This window comes from Eublepharis macularius, chromosome 9 (assembly GCF_028583425.1).
Source record: "Eublepharis macularius isolate TG4126 chromosome 9, MPM_Emac_v1.0, whole genome shotgun sequence".
In the NCBI taxonomy this organism is placed as follows: domain Eukaryota; kingdom Metazoa; phylum Chordata; class Lepidosauria; order Squamata; family Eublepharidae; genus Eublepharis; species Eublepharis macularius.
In genome coordinates this window covers 2,485,620-2,510,720 of record NC_072798.1, presented here as the reverse complement: position 1 = coordinate 2,510,720, position 25,101 = coordinate 2,485,620, and the positions used below count along the sequence as shown (strand labels likewise).

Sequence of the window (25,101 nt, the reverse complement as noted above, 5' to 3'; positions counted from 1 at the left end):
TAAAGGACAGCAAATAGCCAATTAGTTCTTTTATTATCATAGTATGAAAATGATAAGGGTGGATTAAATAATTAAAATAAAGACAAGGAGACCAGGTGGGATATCAGAATAAATATTAGACGGCCCAGAAGCTGATAAGGGCAAAGATCCTGCGTGTGCCAGCTGTGCCTTTCCAGGAGGCCACGGGATCGTGTGTTCCTTGCCAAGGCCTGATGCTTGCAGATAGCAGGCACTTATCCAGTAAACAGAATTGTTACTCTAATGGTCTACGCATGCATGCCTTCTGACAAAGAAGGGCCCTCTGAGCATGTCAAGTGTACCGAGATGCAATCTTGAATAACTTTACTGTTGGGATCTTTGTGGCCTAATGTATACCGGGGTCCCGGACTTGAGAAGGACCTCTAAAGATTAAAGCGGGGGGGGGGGGGGGCTAGTTCCCAGAAAGGAATTAATCAGAGTTAAACACAAAAGAGAGATTTTATTGCAATGAGGTAAATGAGGAATAGCAACGGTTACACAGACCGAAAAGAAAGTGACTATGAAAACAGAGAGCAGTGGAAATATTGACATTCCACTTCAAACAAGGAAGGCAAACATAATGAAAGATAAAACAGCTTGCTGCTGTGTGTTGTCTGTTTGTGCCCTAGCGACCTAAGCGTGTCCTAAAGATCGATGTGTCCGACGTTAGGGACGGCGTGATGAAACGTGGTGCCCCTCAGGTGGCCCTCAGTTTCTGGTGAACCGAGATTCCTAAGAATCAGTGAAACCCCTGAAAGGGCTGTATTGAACCCCAGACTGGGGGCCTATTGAGAACCAAACCGAGGGTGTCTTCAGGGCTATACTTATATCCCAAAAGAGTGAAAAAGATAATAGTCTGGAATTAAAAAAAATATTCAGAAAGTGGCTACAGAAGAAGACCTTTGCCCTTCCTCTGGCAGATGATGCCAATGGAGGAAAGTGGCCAGGGGTTGTCTGGGAGGGAGTCTGGCCAGGCCAGCGGATCCCAGAAGAGAGAAGAGTTTACAAGCCAAGCACAGACTATAAGAAGCATTCCCAGAAATGCCCCCAATCTGTCAGACCCTAAAAGGGGATGGGGTCTTTGCGTCTTCAGGGAGAGCTTGACTCCTTCCCAACAGGCAGCTCTTCAAGAACTTCCCTTCAACGAGTGTCATGTTTATGTTGTCTGAATTCACTTTCTTCTCGTTGTCGTCTTTCACGTGACCACGTAAGAACAGAAGAGCCCTGCTGGATTGGACCAGTGGTCCATCTAGTTCAGCGGCCTATTTCACAGAGCGGCCAACTAGTTTACTCTGGAAGGCCAAAAATGGGGTACGAAGACCCAGGTTTCCCCCTAATTCTGCCTTCCAGCATTGGTAAACACAACAGAGGTCTGTTTCTTCTGAGGATGGGGGTTCCCTTTATTCACCATGGCTGGTATCCATTGATGGACCTCTCCTCCATGAATCTGTCTACCCCCCTGCTTTAAAGCCATCTACGATTGTGGCCATCACTCTGCCCACAGCATTCAGACAGAGATATCTGCTTCTGGAGGCTTAAACAAGGAAACAGAAGTGTTGTTGCGAGTAGCCACTGACAGATTCCAAAAGCAAATGCATGGAATCTTGTGTTCAAATTAGACCGGGATTTTTGTCAGCAAAGAATCTAGCACAAGCGATTGGACAAATCCCTCTTTTCTACTGGATCAGACTCTGATCCATTCCGCACGGCACACTTTAAGCCAGTGATGCTGAGCATTTACGCTGATGGGTGCTGAAACAGCTTGGGCTCCCATCATTCTGCATGGCCCGACCTCGAGGCAATTGGGTGTCTGCTGACAAGCTGAGATGTGTCTGTTTGGAGCCGCATTTTGTGGGGGTTGGAGCTGACAACATTTTTTGTTGTTGTTTTTAGCATTTTTTGCTAGCCTAAGCTCATACTGAGCGTTAGCTGTGGAGATCCCTGAATGGTGGCAGTTGGCTACCAGGGGGCTCTCCAGGGAATCCTCAGTCTAAGGGAGATTGCCAGCAAGGAAAGGCACCTTTCCCCCTTTCCTACCACAATACCCTCCAAGGTCCCTTCCAGCTCAAACATTTTGCCACTCTTCCTGCTCTGCCACAGAAGCTACAACAGAGGACAGGACTAACTCTGCAACCTACCAAAGTACATCTGACCAGCCATGGAATGAGGACCTCATCTGCCAAAGGGGCTGTGATGGCACTTATCTTGTTACAACTTAGAGATGGCTCCCAACAACATGGTGGCAACCAGGGAAGTGGGCAGCTGGCAGCAGCATGCTTGTGGATTCCGTTTCAAGTCCCTGCATCTATTATACAACTTTGGATGGGAGCACAGCTAGGAAGGAACCAAAGGAAATTGGCCCAGGCTTTCTTAGTTGCAGAGGTGCTCACATTTGGGCCCCTGGCTATGGAGACCAAGGGAAGAGGAGAAGAGCAAGGATGCCACCGATTCGTGAATGCCACCTGTTGTGAAGGTGTCAGTGCTGTATGTACAGCTCAGCCTTGGCTGCTTCTAAAGCGAGGCCCCTGAGGGTCCACAGCATAATAATCAAGTCTGCATGATCCGTAGCCACCCACCTACCCACCCTATGGAAACCTGCGACGGTGCTCAAATTTGCTCACATTTTTGCTCGTTCCTAATTGCCATCAAATCACCAAGGCAATTCAACAGCAACAAAAATGAGCGTTTTGAACAAGGCAAGTTTGAGTGTGGATCGAATTCTTTGCAAAGTTCACAACATCCCTGTTTCCCCAAACCACTCTCCTCTCCTACAACATTGTCCCGGGAGAAGCTGAAAAGGCACCGCTTTGGTTTCCTTGGTGAAGAACAAAGTGCTGCTCTCAAGAGCGTTTTCCGGCTGGGAAACTACCCGTCCCTGTAATCTGATGGGCCTCGGCCCAACTGAAGTTCCCCTGGTGTACCATCTGGAGTAGTCCTTATTGGCTGAGAATTCCTGGGTCTCTGCTACACAGGGCGGCTTGTATGGAGTTGGGGGGTAGAGGCAGCGAGTTTGGCCCTGCCCAGTTCACCCCCCCCCCCCCCACGCACACAGTCTACCAGTCCCTTTTTCCCTACTGGTGTGGCAGAGAAAGCCCAAACCAGCCCGCCTGGGCCCTCAGAATCCTTTGGAAGGAGAAAGGAGTGGGGAAGTGGGTGGAAGCAAAAATGGGGTTTAACTGTCACTTGGGCAGACAGAGCTGAGAGGCTCTTTAGGTAGGTTTGGGATTTGGCTCCCCCAGCAATCTCTTCCGATGGACGTGGACTGATTCAGTGAGGGGACCTGGAGTGTCACCCCCTGGTTTAAAGCTCACAGATGTAGAGTTAAATGACCCACTACAGAAGCCGTGGGTCCAACTCTTGACCACCAAGGCCATTTTAGAGAGGAATTGAGCTGTTTAAACATGGTTGTGAGGGCCTGATACTGATCGGGGCTGTGGTGTGGCAGCACCACGAGATCTTGTTTCACTCTCCCCACGCCTTTTCAATGCCAAAATGGCCCTGGGGAGCTGTCTTGGCTGATGTAGGGGGAAGCTGTGTGGCAGGCCGAGGTGCGCTGGTATAAAAGCGCAATAGCTTAGGAGACTAAAAGGAAACTTGACTGACCATTCAGAAAGCATTTGGGCAGTTCCCGCTTAACTCTCCACATTGAAGCATTACATGTTGTAAAGAAACTTCATCTCTGTTCATTAGTCTCTCAGTAAGTTACTTTTGTGAGCAAATGACTGTGAATATACCTAACTTCCCTTCCCAGAAAAAATAAACGTTAAATCTCAATTCTCCTCCTCGGTATCAAAGGAGGACAATGACAGAACCGAGTTTTACCGAGGCAAGGGAGAGGGTGTCTCAGAAACGCCACCATCGTTTTACCTCATGGGTGGCAAACTTAAAAGAAGGCCAAGCCCTTGGCAGGCCAACACCTAAACATTTCTGGCCCCTTCTGTACACAAAGGTTGGTGTGTGTGTCAGGGAAGTGTAATGTGGATGACGGTGGTGGAGAGTGCCCTCAAGTCACAGCTGGCTTATGGCGACCCCTGGTGGGGTTTTCATGGCAAGAGACTAACAGAGGTGGTTTGCCATATTCTTAAAAATCTTATATGCTGCCTTTAATGGGACAGTGGAACAGTATAAAGAATTTCCTCACCAAAAATATATTAGTGCCAGCTTGTGCCCTCACAACCTGCTATAGACACTGGAGGCTCAAGGACAGGATTGCTCGGTTATGGTGTCATTTTTTAAGAAAGCAACATCAGTTGTGTCACAAAAAAGCTTCTGTGGTCCAGATCTAGCAGTTACACAGACAAAGGGGGCCCGCAACCCAGGAAGCCCGGGGCCAGAAGGGACGTCACCTCCAGGTTGAGGCAGAAATGACCTCTTGGCCTCAAGGAACTGCTGGCCACTCTCCCCATTTCCCCCCCTGGCCAGAAAGCGGCTGCTCTGGCCTGGAAGGGATCCGGTACTGATGTGGAGTTAGAAGTCCAACAAAGACAGCTGAGTTCCGGAATCTTGTTTTTCAGCTTCTTTTCTTGGAAGTTTTGCCCTGGGCTTACAACATGCCCTGTGCTTATTTGCCCCCATTTCCACAACTGTTCTCTTATTTAGACAATTGTTGCAGTAGTGAGTTAATAAACTGTTTTTTTCTAGGGACTGGAACTGACTCTTGAAAAATTAGACCCTGAAAACTTGTTGGTCTCTAAGGTGTCACTGGACTGAAATCCTGCTTTTTCCTGCTCACTCTGCCTGGATCCTTTACACCTCATACTCATCCCTACAGCAGGGCGTGCCCTGACCAAAGAGGGAACTGCTCAAGAGCAGGGAGAGGGCAGAGGGGTGCCAGGTCCCCCAGGGTCCAAACTGGGAGATGGGAGGGCAATGGGGTACTTAACCCCACATATGTGCAAAGCACACTTGGTCACCCACATATCGCACCAGAAAATGATGTCATTTTCCAGTGCAATGCAGAAACTATGGGTCATGCCGGGGGACAATTCTCTAAAAGTCGCTCACAAACTCTACCTGGGGCTTCCCACCCTCAAGCTGCATAAACACAAGAGAGAGACACTTGCTGATGCTTTCTCAGAAGATTTATTCTCAGGGAAGAACAGACGTTAAAGTAGGCAGAAGCTGGGCAGAAGGTTCAGAAATCCTGTACATCATGTACCATGCCCCATGGGATGATCTAGGACATATTAAAGTGTATCGTCATGGTTGTATATATTTATCCTCATAGTGCAGAGATGAATTGGCTGAGCCACGCTTCAAGTAACACCTAGAGGAATGTATTGTCGAAGGCTTTCACGGCCGGAGAACGATGGTTGTTGTGGGTTTTCCGGGCTGTATTGCCGTGGTCTTGGCATTGTAGTTCCTGACGTTTCGCCAGCAACTGTGGCTGGCATCTTCAGAGGCAATGCACCAAAAGACAGAGATCTCTCGAGATCTCTGTCTTTTGGTGCTACACCTCTGAAGATGCCAGCCACAGTTGCTGGCGAAACGTCAGGAACTACAATGCCAAGACCACGGCAATACAGCCCGGAAAACCCACAACAACCACCTAGAGGAATGTTGTGTGCGCAGACATTTTTATGCTTCACCACCAGGGGGTACAGTTTGGATAGAAAACAGAGAAAATTTCCAAACTCAGGGGAAAGACTTTGATGTTGGATTTGACTTGGAAGAGTTCTGGGCTTCTGCTCTCAGCCAAGAGAATAGGGGAAGGGGGGGTGTAGGTAGTGGTCTGGGAAAGGGGACGTTGCAGATGAAATTTGGGAGTGGCTCTTTCAGGTGAAGAGAAAGGTACTGGAACTGAAATGGCAGCATCCAAAAACTGGAGACATCGTTCAAACGGGCTGAATCCTCCGTGGACGTAGAAGGGGCATCTTGCTTTTCCATCTTGGATGCTGGGCAGGTACTCAAGGGCTAATAGTCAGCCCTGTACTTGCAGAGGAAGGGCAGGGTGTCAGTACAGGCACGTTGCAGCCATTTCTGGTTAACTGCAAGGCAGAAGAAAGAGATTATTGTGTTAAGCGCTACACCAAGTGGATAAGATGGGGGCGGGGGGAGACTTGCTGGTGTGTTCTCCAATGAGGTTCTTGTATGGAAGATGCAGGGCCAAGCTACAAGTGACGAATGACACCTGAATGGCAAGTGAACAGGATCACGTGTATTCCTCCCTGTTCACTTGCGCTCCACTTGCACTCCACTCGATCACTCCACTCAATCGTGAGTCTGTTCACTTGCCATTCAGGTGTAATTCGTCACTTTTAGCTTGGCCCATAGAGGCACCGGCGCTCTGGATTCCTACATCAAGACCACAAATAAATAACCAGCTTAAAAAGGATCCAAATTAACGTTTCAGCTCCGTTTTCAGATTTCTGCGATCTAAAAGTTATTGCTCTGTTTATTGGCTGTCCCATCCTGTTGGTAGTATTTGACTTCCGTTATGTAATCCGGAGCAAGGCAGTCCACGGCCTTTATCTGATGAAAAAACGGTCTATGCTGCTTAAATTACATTGGCACAGAACGGAGCTGCCAGAGTGATGCAGGCAAAATTTGGCTCCTTTTTAATTCATAAGAAACCATGGCAGTTTCCAGACGGCTTACCTGCCTCCGGAACGTCGCGCCATGTTGCGGGGAAAACGCGAAATATCGCGTTTTCTCGCGCGAGTTTTGCGCAACGTCATGTGACGTCGTGCAAAACTCGCACGAGAAAACGCAATATTTCGCGTTTTCCCCGCAACATGGCGTGACGTTCCGGAGGCAGGTAAGCCGTCTGGAAACGGCCCATAAGAGGCAGAAAGGTGTCTTTTTACAAAGGCAGCTTTGTAACCCAGAATGCAGAATCCAGCATCAGATGCAAATGCCACGTTAGTCTGTGGCAATGAGGAGCGTAGAGAGTCCGCAGGTGCCCCGCCCTTGACTCAAACCTCCAGGCACATTAAGCTCTCAGGATTCACCCCCACTCTGTCCAGGAGGCATGTGTGGGCCCAGGGACGTGGCATGCCAATTGTGAGGGGTGGCAACAGACAGTGCACGCTCCCTCCCTCCTCACACGTCCTTCTCCCGCCCTTCAGACCCCTCTTGCGTACTTGTGTTCCGGATGTTGGTCATACAGACACATTCTTTGGCAGAAATCGCGCTGCTGAGGGTGCGGCCGTCCCAGAGAGGCAAACTGAGAGGGGAGACATCGCTCCATTCCCAGACCATGTACTGCGGAGGGTGAGAGAGAAATACCCAGTGAGGAAAGGCAAGTGGAGGAGAAGGCAGGCAAGCAGACAACTCTTGGAGCATCTTGAGAGGTTTGGAGCATCTCTTGTGTGCAAAGAGACCAAAGTATTTGGGGCTTTTCATCAGTTGAGAGCCTGCTGAAGGGGAGGGGGGGATGAGAGAATTCATGGTGAGTGACAGGAACAGGGAGGAATCGTTTGCTTTCTCTTGGGGGGGGGAAGGGGTCATCCAATGAAGCTGAGGGCCAAACTACGAGTGACGAATGACCCTTGAATGGCAAGTGTATTCCTCCCTGTTCACTTGCCCTCCACTTGCTCTCCACTCCATCCACTTGCCGTTCAAGTGTAGCTTGGCCCTGAGAGGCACATCTTCAGGAATGAGAGAAGGAAGTGATACTTCACACAGCCGGTGGTGCCATGACAGGGGCCACTGAACGACTGATTTAGAAGGAAGAAAGACCACAGGATTGCCTCAGGTTGGGCTCAAATGCCAAACTGCCAGGGTCTTATCAACTGAGGTAGCCAGTGGAAAAAGAGCCCTGAGTGGGGCACTCACCCCATTGCTGCGTGTAGCCTCCAGGCCGATCCAGATGTCGCTAATCCCCTTGTTGCTCAGGTAGGAGGCAACTATTCTCCCCTCTCTTGCAGAAAGAATAGAAACCAGGTGAGACTCAGGTCCAGACTGCAGTTCCTGACATCTGACCTGCAAAGAGAAAAAAGAAGCAACCCGAGTTCCTCACAATGCACCCTTGTCTGGACCGAACAAGCAACACCAGCAACAACAGCCGCTCTGGCCTGGGTGTGAGCTCCACCTTTCTCACAGTGAAAAAAGATGCAAAGAATTAATCCAGTTTCTCTGCCATCTCCCCATCTTCTTTGAACAATCCTTTCCTTTTATTTATCATTCAAAGGCCCAACTGTCCTCCGTAGCAGGTCTCCTGACCATCACAACAGAAGTTAGGTGATGCCTCTGGCCTGGTCACACCTCCGGTGCCTTCCTCTGAACTCCCCTTGCTTCTCCCCCCATCACAGAACAAGCAAAGCTTCCCCCCTTCCTCAGTAGCACAGACCTCTGCACGATGCCAGGGGACGTAGCTGCTGATAAATTGGTAGCAGAACTGTTTGTAGAAAAGAACGCCAGCAGGGCACCGAGCTCGGCCATCCACTGTGCCATTACCAGCACCTGTAAGAGACGGAGGATTATTTGGGAGCGGAGCACGAAGCACAAACATGTGCAGTTACAGGAGGATCCAAGCCCAGAAACCTTCCAGGGCCAAGTGCAGCCCCACTCGGAAGCACGGTCTACGCACTGAGCGGTGTCAGGTCACAGCTCAGCTGGGGAAGGGGACAAGCAAGGACAAGGCCTGTAGCCCAAACAAATAACCATTCGTTACAATTCAGATGACTTATAGGTTATACTGTTTGGATAACCTATATAGTTTGGTGTAGTGGTTAAGAGCAGCGGGACTCTAATCTGGAGAACTGGGGCCGTTTCCACATGGGCTGGAGTAAAGTGCATATTGTCGCTGTTCTACCACTCAAACCCGACAATACCTGACATTACCCGTCGCATCTCGCCTGTGTTTATTTTGCTTCATTGCGCTTTACAAGCAGCTGGTGGGGACTCCCAAAGACGATTCTCGACTGTTTGAAACGATCTGCCATTGTGGAAGCCTGCCCCTCCTTTTCCTTTTCCTGCCGGCAGGCAGTCCCCCAAACATTTTTTTTAAATGGACAGAGTTTGTGCAAGCGCGCAATTTCAGTAGGCTGACCCGTGGCATATTATGTGAAATGTTAAATGACCGATTTATGCACTGAAAAACAGGAATTTTTCTTAATGCATCATGGGTGCCTGGCAAATTGCGGAGTCCAGTCTCTTGCTGTCGGCTCCCATTTTGGAGGGGGAGGAATCGCTTTGCTCAGGTGCGATGTTTCAAAGTAGCAGGTTTCAGATGTGTTTTTTATATGATTAAAGCAGTGAAATTTTATTCAGAGCTGATTATTCTGACTCCCTATTGTTCCTTGTACCTCGGTACATGGGGGAGTCGCACGAGTTCGTTCCATGTCACAGTCCCCCCCCCCACTTTTTTTTAAAGCATGGATTGGCTTTTCGCAGTTGCGAGATTTCAGTGGGGGGTTTCCAATTGCAGGCTACTGAGCAGTGTGCTTTGCGGCACCGGGACTATGGTGGGCTCTCTGCTCTTGAGGGTTTCCCCGGGTGGCCGCAAAATGGTGGGGTCCGCAGTGCCCCGGCAGGTCAATGGCATGTCGTGGCTGCTGTTGAACTGCTGTGGGACTGGGCATCCTCGGTTGGGGGACGACGACTGTGACATGGGAAAGGGAACGATCCATGCTCATTGGAGCGTGCAAGACTAAAAGAGGTTGCTTTTGCAGTTCTGAAGGGGGAGACCCCTTTCCTCCTCGCGGATACGCATTTGCGCTGTTATGTTCCTGGTTGTTGTGCGTAGGGGCCACACGCCATTTTGTGACTTCTAAAGAATCCCAAACTGCAACAAACACATGACCTGCTCATCTGATTTGAGGCAATCTGGGCTTGCATTCTAAATGAGAGGGCATTCCACACAGAGTTACACTGCTGCATTCGCAGGTGTTTCGAGGAGCATGGCTAGCGGAGGGGAAGTTGCTGGGAAGCGGGGGGTTTCATGGCGGCATAGGGAGATCATGGATCTCTTGCATTTCTAGGGGGAGGAGAAAATTCAGGAGGCTCTTCGAAGCACTCACAGAAACTTGGACTACTTCGAGAAAATATCGAAGCAAATGGCTGCACGGCGCCACAGAAGATTGGCAACGGAGTGCCGAACGAAGACGAAAACAATGCACCGGGAATACAAGAGGGTTGTGGCGCACAACAACCGATCTGGAAATGCACCAACGACGTGCCCCTGCTTCAGGGAGCTGGACAGCATCCTGAGGGGGATGCAAGCGTTAACCCCAAGCGACTGGCGAGAAGTATAGTGCTGGAGGTGGAGGGTCAGATGAGGACAGACCCACTGGAGCTTCGGGAGGGCTCGGGGGAGCTTTTCTCGCGTGACCTGGTCACCATCAATGCAGACCATCTAAGGACCTCCACGCCATTCCCAACCGGTGAGCAGAGTCAGGGAGGGTCGAGGGGTGATATGGGGGAAGTGTGTATCTCATCTCGGCAGACCGGCCAAATAACCAGCTTGTCCTTCTCTCTCCTTCAACAGGGTCCACGAATGCTGCAGCTGAAGGCTTCCCAGACCAGGGCAGAGATCCTGATGCCTCCCTGAGCGGCCCTGCGGGGACAGGTGAGAGATAGGGGGGCCATCATGTGCACGCTTTGCACTGCCTGGTTCTAGTGGCTGGGTTAGGCTTGGTCCTTGAATGATGGGTTTACATGACCTCTTCGCTGCTCTCTTCCCTTTAGGCAACCCAGCCAGAATCGCGGCAGAGCTGTCTCCGGGGACACGTCTGGCTGGCATCAGGCACCGGAAAAGGAGGACCCCGGGAAGCACTGAGGCGGCAGAGCAAATGATGAGCCAGGCAGCAGATCAGCACCACGAGGACATGGATGAACGAAGGAGGGAGCAGGCGGAGGCTCAGAGGTGGCGCTCCGAATTCATGGAGGCAACCCGGCAGGAGCAATTGATGTTTCAAAGCGCTTGGAGCCAGAACTTGGAAGTGATGCGCGCCGCGGTAAGCACACTTCAAACCCTGGGAGAGGCCATGCTCAGGCAGCAGCAACCGGTGGTCCCCGCCGCTGAAAGGCCTCCCCGGCAACCGGTGGTGTCCTGCACTCAGACGCCACCGCAGGAACCAACGCTCTCAAATGCTGAGACGCTGCCCCAGCAAGGCAGCGCCCCCGCCCATCCCAGGAACGGATTGCCCAAACGCTCCTGTGCGGGCAGGGCAAGGGAGCGCCTGACCCTGTAGGCTGGGGAGCTCGCCATTTCCCCGAGCGCCACCCCTGCCTTGCACTGTGATTTCACCTCTGACCCCAAAAGCATACCTGTCTAGTCTCCGCTCTCAAAACACCAGCAAAAAGAAGACACACCAGGGGTGTTGTGAAACTGTTAACTTTTACAAATAAATAACTATGCACACATTGGTGGGTGATCACAACAACAACACAACAAACAACGATGTACAAATGTTCATATGACCGCTCATGGGTCCTGCCCACTTGAGTGCGTGGCTGCCTGTTGCTGCTCCAAGCCGCGCACTCTCCTCTCCACTGCCTGAAGCCGTCGGCCTTGATACAGCAGTATCCTTCCCACGGTGCGCAGGTGGGTCTGGACGCTGTTCACTGTTAATTACAAAAGAAAAAAAACTCAGCGTCACCTCACTCCCACCAAGACAATAAACAAGACTAACTCACAGGTGTTCATCATTCGGCCCTCCAGCGACTCAATGGCGGTCGTGATGCTCTGGAGTCCAGATGTTTGGTCGGTGGTGGGGCCTAGCATGCCGCTGGTGCAAGGGGTTGGACCAGGCTGGGTAGCGGACGGGCCCTCGCCGCTGCTGGAAGCTGTGGGGAAAGAGGGATTCCAAATAAGTGTGCGAAGACAGTCAAAGTCTGCCACAGTTGCATAGCCCGTCGGTGGAAGAGTTTGATTATGGTTTTGTTCCCGTTAGTCCTCGATGAGTGTTACGTTTGGAGCCAACAGTGATTGTTCACTGCACATATGTTGAATCTCTGTTATGTTTGCAGTTCACAGATTAAAGCTTGTTTTTGCAGCAGATTGTGAGTTGAGCAGTGAAAGCAGGCGATGAACCTGACGGTTTAAGGGATCGCATGAAGAGGGCTCAGAGCTTGGCCAGCAACAGTCAAAACTCTGTGTAGATAATTCTTGGGATCACAACTGGATCGTGAGCAAGGTCTGGGTGTCATGGGGAGAGGCAGGTGTTTTGGTGGTTGGTCAGGCTCAGTTGCCCCGTGAACCAAGAGCTGGGGATTCCCCATAGTGCATGGTGATTGCAGCAACGGGCATCACCGGCGCTTAATGTTAGAGATTATGGTATTTTATATATTTAGTTTAGTAATTTAGCAGAGTAACATAGCAGAGTAATTTAGTCAGAAGCGTTTAAACCCTCACAAACGTGCATTAATTAATCCTCAGACAAAATTCATAGAAAGATAGAACTTACAGTTTATTGCAGCAGATTTCTCCATAGCAATATCTTCTGGTAATAACAAGGGAAAGAACCTATTCTAAAGAGTTACATTCTCTAGGCTAATACCACGGCCTGAAACTAGGCTGCGAGGTTGTAGGTGCAGGTCTGTGGACAAAGAGAAGAGCTCCATGAGGAGCATGGTGGCTTTACATCTTTCTCTTGGAAGAGCATGAGGGAAGGTGTGAAATCTCCCAAGAAGCACAGAGGCAAGAGAGGAGGAGTCAGGAGGCGTTCCCACCTTAGACAAGAGAGTGGCAGATTGCTAGACTTATACATTACATTCAGAGACATGCAGCGCCCCCCAGTGTCCAAAGGCAGGCTGAGTTGCCTATTCCAACACTTAACCCGCTCTCACCTTGGGGGCACTCCTCGGCTTCCTCAAGTGGTTCCTCCTCCCCCGGCCGCTCGGGCTGGCTCTCGGGTGTCCCTGTCGCGGCTGCCCCCTCCTGTGGACTCTGCTCTCTCCCCCTCAGGACAGCTGCAGTCAATGTTGGCAGGGCTGCAGTATTGTGCTCATGTCAATACGTCCCCAAAGAATCACCCCCCGGCACAGCAGCATCGTTTGGTGCTGACACATGGCTTCCCCCCCTCCCACAATGACTTCTGCGCTCAGAAAGGGGAAGAGTTGTACCCACCATTTTTTTCCTGCAATTGCAATGCATCGAAAAAGCGAGGAAAGGCAACTGAGCATGCCCAAAGTGCAAACGGTTTTCGGGGGCCACTTTTAAATCATTACAGTGATTGGCATTGGTTCACGGCATCACCCTGTAAGGCGGGCAACAACGTGCTGCTCCTTCCCACGAGCTACTTTCTGCGGCCCGCTCGTTGATTATTGTAATTGCGCAGATATGAGAGAACGCGTCCGAAACATGGGGTGTGCCAACGCCTCAGCAACTAGGGCATAAATCTTGTCACACGGATCACCACCAGTCATCTGCCCCAGCCATTTCCATTATGGTCTCCCCCCAAGCGGGAGTGGGTCGCCACCCCCAACGCCAAACAGACAGAGCCTGCAGGCAGGAGTTTTCAGCCCCACCAGTGGCGGCCAATCACTCTAAAGTGATTGGCGCAGGGCCCCCTCCCCCTTGAGACTCCTGGGTCTGTCCACCCCCCTCGCCCCACCATCGACGGAGAAGTGGTGGGGGATGCGGGGCAGGAAAACAATGTTTTCAGGGAAAAGCGGCAGTGGTGGCAAGGGAGGGGAGTGGAAGACAGCCGGGCACCTACCCCAGAGGGACACCGCCCAATGCTCACAGTAGTCACGCCCAGGCAGCCATCAGCATTTGCAGACCCCCCTCGACCCTTTTGACCGCAATAGAAAGCGCCGGAACGGTTTGTGTCGGAAGGCGCACTTCCCAAGAACGATTTTCACCAGATACTATCAGCGGCTGCTCCTTTATTATTGTAGTTACGCAAAAATGAGAGAACGCTTCTAAGAACGTTGCGCTGTGAAAACGCTGCTGTATCAAGGACAGAAGTCTTGTCACGTGACTCACCACTGCTCATACGCCCTGGACAGTTGCCTGATGCTCTTCCCCCAAGCAGGAGTGGTTCACCTCCCACACCGCCAAGCGGACACCCCGCGCAAGCAAACCTCCGGCACAATCTCGGAAACGGTGGAGAGTCCCAGGCCGAAGTTGTCTGCTGCTATGCGCCAGTGGCTAGGCACCACACTGCCACGGCAACTCTCTTCTCCACAGGGATGGGCTCCCTCATGTTGGTTGTCTGCTGCTCCAAGGTCGGGCGAAGCACACCGACCAGCTCCATGACGATCCCCCGGCTCATTCTGAAGCCCTGGATCCAGTGATGGTCGTCCCAAACACACAGCACAGTCCTCTCCCACCAGTCCCAACTGCGTGGATAGACCCAGCAGCCCCTCTGTTCTCCCATTGCTGCAAGGGCAGGCCACCGCTGCCTAAGCCGATTTCTTCGCGAGGTGCCCCGCCGGCCATGGGGGAGGGTGGCTTTCAGATGGGCAGAGTGGAACATTAGTGTGGCAGCCCTTCTCCTCCTCATGATGTGCCAAAGGAGTGCCTGGCACAGCGCCATTGAGCTCTGCAGCAGGAAAATCACCAATTGCGCCATCATGGGGAAAAGTTCTCTCTCGGGTGCCATGGTGGCTCGAGTCAATTACTCGGACAAAGCACTTTGGAAGGTATAGACAATCAGGGAACTCCTTCGCCCACCAACAAGTGCAACCAATAGCCCTCGAGAGAAATTTGCGGGCAAATTAACAGACAAGCCACCTTGTCGGAGGAGCGTCACATCCACCCATTGAAATTGCGTAATTACGCAAAAAACGGTTCCCCAAACAAAACAAAAAAGCTGGAAACGGGGCACTGAGGCCCCCGACGTCGACTGTGACGGGAAAGACACCGCCTACTGCCCCCACAATTTCTGATGGCCGTGTGAACAGCTGGGAGTGGAACGGTACGGGACCATACAGGACGATGCAGGACAAGGCGCGATCGGGCAGGTGGCTGGTAAGCGATTTGTTTCGCCAAACTTACGCGATTTCAGCCCATGTGGAAACAGCCCGGGTTTGATTCCCCACTCCTCCCCTTGAAGCCAGCTGAGTGACTTTGGATCAGTCACAGCTCTCTCAGAGCTCTCTCAGCCCCACCCACCTCACAGGGTGATTATTGTTGTGGGGATAATAATGACATACATTGTAAACTGCTCTGAGTGGGTGTTAAATCGTCCTGAAGGGCGGTATTTAAATCAAATGTTATTATAGTGTTATTATTATTATAACATGATGAGATCAGAGCAAAGCACAGAGTTCTTGGCTTGCTCAGCAATCTCTCCCGACACCCACCTTCCACCACAGGGTTAAAGATGAGGCAGCCCAGGAGGCAGAGGCCAAGGTAGACCGCCTGTCCCATCTTCTGGTTCTCCTGCAACACAAGGAGGGAGAGACATTCCAGGTTACTTCCCTGGCCCACAGACAACAGCCACTCATCCCCTGGGAATGACTTTCAGAATGGAGGTCCCACTAAACGGACCCTCCAGGGTCTCGTGCTGGAAAGCTGGAGTTCTTGAAAAGCCACTGCTATGTTCCTTGTAAAGGTAGTCTCCTGTGCAAGCACCGAGTCGTTACTGACCCATGGGGGGACGTCGCATCCTGACGTTTTCTTGGCAGACTTTTTGTTACGGGGTGGTTTGCCATCACCTTCCCCAGTCATCTACACTTTACCCCCAGGAAGCTGGGCACTCATTTTACCGACCTCGGAAGGATGGAAGGCTGAGTCAACCTTGAGCCGGCTACCTGAACCCGGCTTCCGCCAGGATCGTGAGCAGAGCTTGGGCTGCAGTACTGCCTCTTACCACTGCACCACGGGGCACCTTTTTCTTGTAACAAGTAGTAAAAACATCATTCCGAAAAAATAGCCACATCGGAGCCACTCTGTACAATCACAGAAGAGGGTTGCAAAGGGCTTTCCTTCGGCCCTACAGGCTCAGATCGTGGCATGCAAACGTTAATAAACAGCGACAATGAGCCACAAATGCCCTCAAAGGTGGGACCAACCAGAGCTGGGGCCAGTTTGGAGGGTCCCATCTCAGAGCAGAATGGAAAGTTTGAAAAGAAGTCCTGCACAGAGCATGCGAAAAAGATCCAAACTGAACTCCAGCTAGTACTGCTGCTGGAAAAGAAAATGCAATCAGGGGCTGCCTGAACAGAAGACGAGGGTCTAGATGAGATGACAGGAACGAAGACTTCCGCTCTGTTCTGCACTGGCCACGTCCCACCTGGGGTCCTGCGTTCAGTTCTGGGCACCCTATTTTAAGAAGGACAGGGACCACTGAGAGTGTGCCCAGAGGAGGGCTGGCAGGATGGGTAGGGGCTGGAAGCCGAGCCCGATGCAGAAAAGTTAAGCAAACGAGGCATGTTTATCCTCAAGCAAAGCAGACTGGGGGGGGGGGGGGAGGGCCACGACTGCCATCTTCAAATGTGACATAGAATACAGAACACACTTGCTTGCTTTTGTTCCAGAGGGTAGGATTAGAGCCACTGGTGGAAATTAGAAGAAAGTGGGCTCTGTCCAAATATTGGGAGAAATTTCTGAATGGTGGTAAGAGCGATTTAAGAACACAACAGTGTCAGGAAGTGGTGACTACTCCTTCATTCAAGGTTTTTAAGCAGAGGCTGAATGGCCATTTATCTGGGATATATTGCAGGCGTGAACTCCGTTTCAATTTCCTTATTTTATCTTGAGGAATACTGCTAGTAACAGTATTTGCAGTTAACCATGGAGTCCCCCACACCCTGGGCGGCGTCTTCCTGCACTGAGCAGGGGTTGAGCCCGTTCCGCTCTCACAGACTATGGGCCAAGCTGCACATGACGAATGACACTTGAACGGCAAGTGTATTTCTCCCTGTTCACTTGCCTTCCACTCAATCCACTTGCCGTTCAAGTGTCATTCGTCATGTGTAGCTTGGCCCTCAGATTGCAATGTGCAAGTATGGGCTGGGCTGATTTCAGTCGGCAGCTTATTCCTAGCTGAACATCCCTTGCCCGTTTTTTAGACTCACCAAGAAGTCCTGCAAAAGGTTTGATTTTGTTTGCCCGGGCTTTCAAAGTGGTTTCAATGACAGCTGTTTTTAAGGGGGAGGGAGGAACCTGGGAACTGCTATTTCATTTTTATTTTAACTGTAAATATTTTCAATCTATTATTGCAAGCTGCCTTGAATCACGGGGAAAGGTGGGTAAAATGTCTGCGTCGATAATCAATAAACAAGTCAGGAATGGTGAAGCAGGGGCAGAAGCAGGTTTTAAATAAAAGAATATAAAAGAAAATGGAAGGACAGGCAGCAGCCTCAGCTCAGCAGTGCTTTTCGGACCCATGCTGGACAGGCTGATTTTGAAAAGCTGTTACCAGTCTGTTCTAAATAACACAGACACTGGAATGCAACAGATTTGCAGGGCCATTTGCATTCTCCATCTAAACTGAGTAAACTCATGAAGTTTGTTTTCAGAAAAATGGCTGGCGTGGCACACACCAAAATGGGAATGCCAGTCACCGTTGACATCAGCTCTGACTCAAGGAGCAGACCCAGGGCTTTTTTTCAGGGGGAACGCTGGGGAACGGAGTTCCGGAACCTCTTGAAAATGGTCACATGGCTGGTGGCCCCGCCCCCTGATCTCCAGACAGAGGGGAGTTCAGATTGCCCTCCGCGCCGCCAAGCGGCGCGGAGGGCAATCTGAACTCCCCTCTGTCTGGAGATCAGGGGGCGGGGCCACCAGCCATGTGACCATTTTCTCCAAGGGCAACCCACTGAGTTCCACCACCTCTTTTCCCAGAAAAAAAGCCCTGAGCAGACCCCTCTGCTTGCTGAGAAATAGCATATATGCATCTATATTGGAAGAAATGCAGTCGATGGGGCGTTCTTCCTTTGTCGGTACATCTTATGATGTCAAGCTCAATGGTGCAAGAAAAGGAAAAAGATTATTTTATCACTCAGCTAAAAAAATTCCTTATGCATTTCACCATATATGCTGCTTTAGAGGAATGTACAAACACATTTCCTAAGTTTTTGTAGTTAAATAACAAGGGTTATTTAGTTAAAATCATATGATTAAATAAAACTGTATGAAAAGATCAAATTACAACTAGCACTAATATCAACTAGATACAAGAGCAATCTCCAGAGTTTATTCTGTCCTTATGATTGCACGAGGGGGAAAGAGGAAGAAAGAAAATAATCGTAAATGTATTTGTATATTATCTAACAGATTCTCCCAAAGAAGACTATTTGGTGAAAGATCCAGAGGAGTTAGCTGTGTTAGTCTGTTGTTGCAAAATAGTAAAGAATTCAGTAGCCCCTTAAAGACTAACAAACTTTATTGTAGCATAAGCTTTTGAGAACTACAGCTCTCTTCATCAGATGCATTGTCAGCTTTTGAGAACCACAGCTCTCTTCGTCAGATGTATCTGATGAAGAGAGCTGTGGTTCTCGAAAGCTTATGCTACAATAAAGTTTGTTAGTCTTCAAGATGCTACTGGACTCTTGACTATTTGGTGAAACACATGGGAAATTTTTTAGCTGAGTAATAAAAAAATATTTTCCTTTTCTTACACCATCAGCCTTGACCCTGTTTTCACTTCTCTGTGATTGGTGCAGCCCTTTACTCATTTTAATGGATACATAATATGACACAACCTCACTTACCTTTGCTTACCTTCGCTTGCCCTTGTGGCTGCAGGTGCAAATGCACGCATGCACACACACACAGATTTGCTTTCAGGACATGCCTTTCTCACCTGTCAATCGTAGGTCTGGAGAAGAAGAAATGCAGAAAGAACCTGAGCAAGTGGGTGGTAGACCTTGCAAATTTATAAGGCGCGAGCTGGTGATGAGACTGAGGAGGTCGAGCTACAAATGACGTAGTGATCAAGTGGAGGGCAAGTGAACAGGGAGGGATACACGTGAGTCTGTTCACTTGCCAGGCAAGTGTCATTCGTCACTTGTAGCTCGACCCTGACTCTGCAAACAACCCCCCTTCGGCCAACCTCCAATCATCTTAAAGGTAAACGGAAACCTGAGAATGCTCCCTACTTACTGACCTGTGTCAGGTGTCACTTGTAGCTTGGCTCTGAGCCTCCCACGATAGAAGCAGAGAATGAGTGGCCAAGACAAGGAAGCCCAACCAGACCAGGGGGGAAATACCCATTGCTCTTCAGCTTCCTCGGCAACTGAGAGCTTTCTTGAGGATGTGGGCGGGAGCTTGGGAGGGTCAGCTCATGTGGTCAAGATGACGTCCTGGATTCCCAGAAATTACAACGCACACCTATTAGGGAGTATGCTGCACCCGTTGCTTGGGCACAAGGAGAGGGACAATTTTGCTTTTGGGTGCAAGTACAGAAAGCAGCCAGTTCGCTCATTCTTATGGGCTCAACCTGGGGATCCCCCAGGTGCCCCCAGTGGCAGGCAATGTCCCAGTAGTTTACCTGCTGGAGACAGGTGGGAGGTTCCTGGCCACCTGAAAATTGCCCACCACCAGTGATGTTGTCCTTTCCACTGCAGGAGTGCTTCCCTACTGATTTTGGCCCAAATGGCAGAGCCCAGAAGCGCTCTCACGGCTGGCATAATAACCTCACTTCCAGAAGCGACTTTATCATGTTGGCACCAGGGGCATGTGCAAAGTGCGCGTATGGGGAGCAGACGCCTGGTAAGTGCCAGGTCTCCCCCTTCCTGCCAGGAGAGTATACCGACCTGGGCACCCTCGCTCAACCAGATGTGGCCCGGAGAGTCCCCTAAATGAGGTTTCTAGCAGCTGTTTAATCCAGTCTCCAGGCATATTGGGGCACAATTCGGATGGGGGCCATACTGAGGAGATGGGGGCATTGGGGCCTTCCCCTCTGCACCATTTTCCTGAGCAGAAAAAGTTGGCTTCAATATCTTCTCCCCCATAGCCCCTTGCTTGGAGAAACTGCCCTTTGCAAATCTCAGCACCCTAGCCATAGGGGAAGTTGCCAGATGGTCTTTAAAAAAAATACAGGGCGCTGAGAAGAGGGGGCCTCCTGGTACTCATCGGAGGATAGTTCTTCACGCGCGCACAAAGTGCATGGCTTCCTGCCGGGGGTGATGACATCACTTCCGGAAGTGACATCATCCCGTGGCCCTCAACCTTTGCAGGGGGCTCTGCTTCTCAAGGGCCCAGCTGTGGGTGCAATCCCTTGTGCTTGCTGTCCTAGTACACCTCTGCCTGCCTAGCCCTGGAAGGCCACAGCCATAGGAGGCAGGGCTGGCTTCCACAGCCTAGCCAGTCCATTCTCTGAGCAAGGAAGCAGGGTGCAGGTGGACCGGCTGGCCACTACCCCAGCACCCAGGAAGAAGGGTGGGTGCGCTGGGCAGGCGAGCAAGCAAAGGGGCGAGGGGCTGAGGATACCCCACTCTGGATGCACCACAAGGCGGAGGCTGTCTTCCTGGGCTAGGCAGGTGGCCACCCTCCCTCCACGGCAGGCGAGACAATGAGACCGGCCTGGGTAGGTGCTTTCCTGCTGCTCCTGCATGAGCAGCCCCAGGTGTCCCACACACACGGATACCGGACATTTATATGTCTGGAATTTTCACTCCATTCCCCCCAGACAGCCCAAGAAAATACCAGACTGTCCTGGTGAAAACCAGACACCTGGCAACCCTAATCAGGAATTAGGGTTATCGACTCTGGGTTAGAAAATTCCTAGAGATTTAAGGATGGAGTCTGGGGGGGGGGATTTGGGGAGGGGAGGGGCCTCAGTGGCATATAATGCCATAGAGACCTCACTCCAAAGCTGCCGTTTTCTCCAAGGGAACTGATCTCTATAACCTGGAGATCAGTTGTAATTCTGGGAGTTCTCCAGGGCTCACCAGCCTCTGCCCTGCCTTCTGCGGCCTCTCAGCCCACAGCCTTTGCCCTTTGCTCAGCTCCCCTTCCTGGGGATGGAACTCATCATGCCTCCCCTTTGGCCACATGGGAGCCCTTCCTTCCCCCATCAGAGGTGGAGTGGAATGGCCCTTGTCGAGGGTGCAGTTGTGTGTGTTCCCTTGTTGCTGCCCCGGTGTCGGCATTCTCCTGCCTGGCAAAAGGGAACTCAGCTGCAAGCAGGACTTTTGCAGGGATTCCCAGAATGCATCTCTCAGGCTGTGCAAGGCAACTTCTTGGGATGGGGAAAAATGGAGGTTGGCCTTGCAAATACTGCTTGGGCTCCATGATCAGCATGCCTACTGGATGAGGCCCTTTATCTGCAGTTTGGGGGCCCTTTGAGGTAACTCATAGCGTGGCTGCTGCAACCCCTTTTCCGTGCCACCATACAGCAAAGAGACTGAGAGCCAAGCTACAAGTGATGCCTGACACAAGTTGGACACTTGTCAGCTTCCCTCAAGTTTTGATGGGAAATGTAGGCACATCCTTGTCTTGCAGCTGTAATGGAGAGCCAAGCTGTAAAACCAGGATGCCTACATTTCCCATCAAAACTTGAGGGAAGCTGACAAGTGTCCAACCTGTGTCAGGCGTCACTTGTAGCTTGGCTCTGAGGCAGGCATGGGTTTTTTGACCAGGTTACCGCCTACAACTTCTTCTCAGCAGAAAAAGAACAACTGGGGTGGGCTCCTCTGCTACCTGCCTCCTGCTAAGCCCTGGCTGTGAGTCTGACAGCGAGAGCCCCCAGCGAGGAAGCCAAAGAGGACCACTGGCCACCCGACTGCCAAAGCCTGAGCAGAGGTTAGAAACGTTCTTCCTTGTTCCTTTCCTTTCTTTCCCCGAAGGAGGGCGGAGGGGGACTTCCCCAGCCTTTGAGACAAAGCGCAACAGATGACTTTGTAGCATTCTTTCTTTTTTCTACTTAATTATAGATTGGTTTGCCAAATGCTTTTTGCAACCACTTCTGTGTGTTTGCGTGGCTGGTCTGGCCACTTCTGGCTCCCCAGTTACAATAATGAGGAAATAACTCAGGGGAAAAAAAGTTCCGTTTACTTTGCCACAAAAGAATATTTAGGGTTCAGTCTCGATAAGTGATGGTCAGGGCTGGATCAAGACGTGCCAAGGCACCTCTTAATGTCAAGTTTAAGAGATCACATAGCATTACCCCCTGTGGAGAAACACCCTCCTCCACCCAGGGAATTTAAGGTTTCCATTATATTGGGACTGCTCTCTGTCCATGCACAGGAGCCCTGCTGCCAAAGGATAGCAGGCAGAAGGGAGGGGTTGGAGAGAGGAGCCGTCAAACTCCCAGCGCTGAGCATTCGACCTCTTAGCTATGCTGATGGCTTACTAACAACCACAACAACATTCGATTTATATACCGCCCTTCAGGACAACTTAAGGCCCACTCAGAGCACTTTAAAGAGTATATTATTATCCCCACAACAGCATTCACCCTGTGAGGTGGGTGGGGCTGAGAGATCTCCGAGAGAGCTGTGGCTAGCCCAAGGTCACCCAGCTGGCTTCAAGTGGAGGCAGGGGAATCAAACCCAGCTCTCCAGATTAGAGTCCCATCGCTCTTAACAACTACACCAAATTGGCCCTCTAATAATAATAACACTCAGAGCGGTTTACAAAGAGTGTTATTATTATCCCCACAACAAAACACCCTGTGAGGTGGGTGGGGCTGAGAGAGCTCTGAGAGAGCTGTGACTGGCCCAAGGTCACCCAGCTGGCTTCGAGTGGAGGAGTGGGGAATCAAACCCGGCTCTCCAGGTTAGAGTCCCACGCTCTTAGCTTTTACACCAAACTGGCTCTCATCCCCTGCTGGTAACTCATTTCAAGAGCTGTAAAGCTGGAAAGATTCAAATGATAGAAGGAAAACTCTTCCTTTGGGAACGGAAGGCAGTCCCCAGAGGGGGAAAGGGGTGTGTGTGTGTGTGTGTGTGTGTGTGTGTGTGTGTGTGTGTTTGTTTGTTTGTTTGTTTGTTTGTTTAACACAATTCATATCCCTCCTTTCTGCCTTCATAAGGACCCCCAAGTTGGCTAACAAGGAATGCATAATAAAATCACATTTTAAAACAATTCCAATGTTTAAGAGCATGGGGGTGGGAGATCTCCCATCTCCTGCAGGCCTTGCGCTAGCAGGATAAATTAATTTCTTTTTGAAAATCACCATCGGTGATGGCAAGACGTCACTTTTGGGAAAACCCAGACATGACAACAGTCCTCTTTAGGAATCACCAAAAACTCTTATGTTTTTACCATAGAGTTTCCAAGAGGCATGGAACATAATTTTTGGGTTTTCACAGTAGCAACATCATGCGCTTGCTAACAGCCAGTGCTTTTTTTCAGGGGGAATGCGGTGGAATGGAGTTCCGGCACCTCTTGAAAATGGTCACATGGCTGGTGGCCCCACCCCCTGATCTCCAGACAGAGGGGAGTTGAGATGGCCCTCTGCGCCGCTCAGCGGCGCAGAGGGCCATCTCAACTCCCCTCTGTCTGGAGATCAGGGGGCGGGGCCACCAGCCATGTGACCATTTTCTCCAAGGGCAACCCACTGAGTTCCACCACCTCTTTTCCCAGAAAAAAAGCCCTGCTAACAGCTATGTGCCCCCATGTCCCTGTTAGCAGTCAGACCCCTCCCTCATACTGAAAAGGGCAGTCTATGGATAGGGAATATCGTAAACCCCTTCCTCGTATGCCATAAGCACATGGCACCACCTGGCCCAGAGCGAATGCCAGCTGGCCCGGAAACTGGAAAGCTACCAAGACATGAGTCATAGGCAGTGTTTTTTTTCTGGGAAAAGAGGTGGTGGAACTCTCAAGAGGGAAACGAGGAAGAAACACTTGGGTTTCTTTGAAATCATATTATTTTCAAGCACTATTGCCGAGTATTTTCAAGAGGTGCCCCTGAAAAAAAGCCCTGGTCGTAGGGGAATGACGAGCTGACACACACATCCCGACCCGGAGAATGGTACATATCTCAGAACAATGAAGTCTCCCGAGAACTCCTGGCTAACCCGTCAACGCCCCACTTCTCTCCCTCAACCCACCTTCCCTACTCAGAGCTATTCAGTGGACCTGGTAGCCCCTCCCACTGTTGGGTCATCCAGCCCCATTCACAGCTTTTGCCTACCCCAGGTCGAGCCTCCCCTGACTTATTGCCCAAACCTCCAGACAAGCCATCAAGCCATTGTTTTTGAAGCAAGACGTCAGTTTTGCCTCAGGTCATGTTTTGCCCTATAATTAGACTCCCCAGCCATGTGCTCTGTGTGTGTGTCTTGGATATAGACAAGCCTGAATGTGTCCAGAGGAGGGCAACGAAGATGGTGAGGGGTCTGGAGACCAAGTCCTATGAGGAAAGGCTGAAGGAGCTCTCGGTATGTTTAGCCCGGAGAGGAGATGACTGAGAGGTGGTAGGATAACCATCTTCAAGTACTTGAAAGGCTGCCCTATAGAGGATGGCGCGGAGTTGTTTTCTGTTGCCCCAGAAGGATGGACCAGAACCAACAGCTTGAAATTAAATCAAAAGCGTTTTCGGCTAAACATTAGGAAGAACTTCCTGACAGAGCAGTCCCTCAGTGGAACAGGCTTCCTCGGGAGGTGGTGGGCTCTCCTTTAAGCAGAGGCTAGATGGCCATCTGACAGCAATGCTGATTCTGTGAACCTGGGCAGATCATGAGAGGGAGGGCAGGAAGGGCTACATCAGTGCTGAGTTCTCGGGGCTCTTTCTTATGTGGCCAGCGTGGTCAGGAAGGAATTTTCCTCCTGGCCAGATTGCTTGGGGATCCTGGAGGCTTTTTGTCCTCCACTGGTGGAGTGGAGGGGGGACTATGAATATCCTGCGTTGTGCAGCTAATGACCCTTGGAGTCCCTTCTAGTTCTAGCGTTCTAGGATTCATCTCAGGGAAGCACAAGACGTGGACATCTTGCACATGTGGCCGGGGACATTGGAGAGAAATGCTGAACTGTAATGCTGAACTGTAAACAACTACAACTTCAAGTAATACTCGTCTGCCATAATTAAATATTTTTTAGGATAAGTACTGAGCATAGGTGAGAGAATTACGTGGGGATGTGTACAGAGCTAGAGCCCCAGACCCCGTGTCTGCCTTGGTGCTGCTTTTGATCATGGAGCAGGTTTATTTTATTATTTATTATTTCAATTTATAAACCGCCCATCCTCAGGGGCTCTGGGTGGTGAACAACAGTTAAACCAACAGCCCTGGTTGAACCAACAGGGCTGCTCTCTCCCCGCCCCCCCGCCCACTGCCTGGGGCTTCCAGGCAGGCACGCCT

General features: G+C 50.8%; 1 protein-coding gene across 1 annotated transcript; it reads right to left on the bottom strand.

Annotated features, from left to right (window-relative positions):
• Positions 1-5,384: 5,384 nt before the first annotated feature.
• LOC129335407 (lithostathine-2-like) lies at positions 5,385-18,597 on the bottom strand. Its single transcript, XM_054987855.1, has 8 exons — positions 18,578-18,597; positions 15,214-15,292; positions 11,599-11,748; positions 11,404-11,526; positions 8,309-8,421; positions 7,795-7,941; positions 7,101-7,221; positions 5,385-6,005 (listed from the first exon to the last, which is right to left on the bottom strand). Exons 2-8 carry the CDS (start codon positions 15,278-15,280, stop codon positions 5,932-5,934), a joined length of 795 nt encoding a protein of 264 aa, XP_054843830.1. The 5' UTR covers positions 15,281-15,292; positions 18,578-18,597; the 3' UTR covers positions 5,385-5,931.
• Between the last annotated feature and the right edge of the window lie 6,504 nt (positions 18,598-25,101).

What these genes read in the sequence shown, in the direction of transcription:
- LOC129335407 (XM_054987855.1), bottom strand. Translation starts at nt 15,280, where the DNA reads ATGGGACAGGCGGTCTACCTTGGCCTCTGCCTCCTGGGCTGCCTCATC. An exon ending in CTTTAACCCTGTGGTGGAAG is followed by an intron (nt 11,749 to 15,213) that starts GTGGGTGTCGGG and finishes CTTTCCCCACAG; the next exon opens with CTTCCAGCAGCGGCGAGGGC. An exon ending in GGGCCGAATGATGAACACCT is followed by an intron (nt 11,527 to 11,598) that starts GTGAGTTAGTCT and finishes TGTAATTAACAG; the next exon opens with TGAACAGCGTCCAGACCCAC.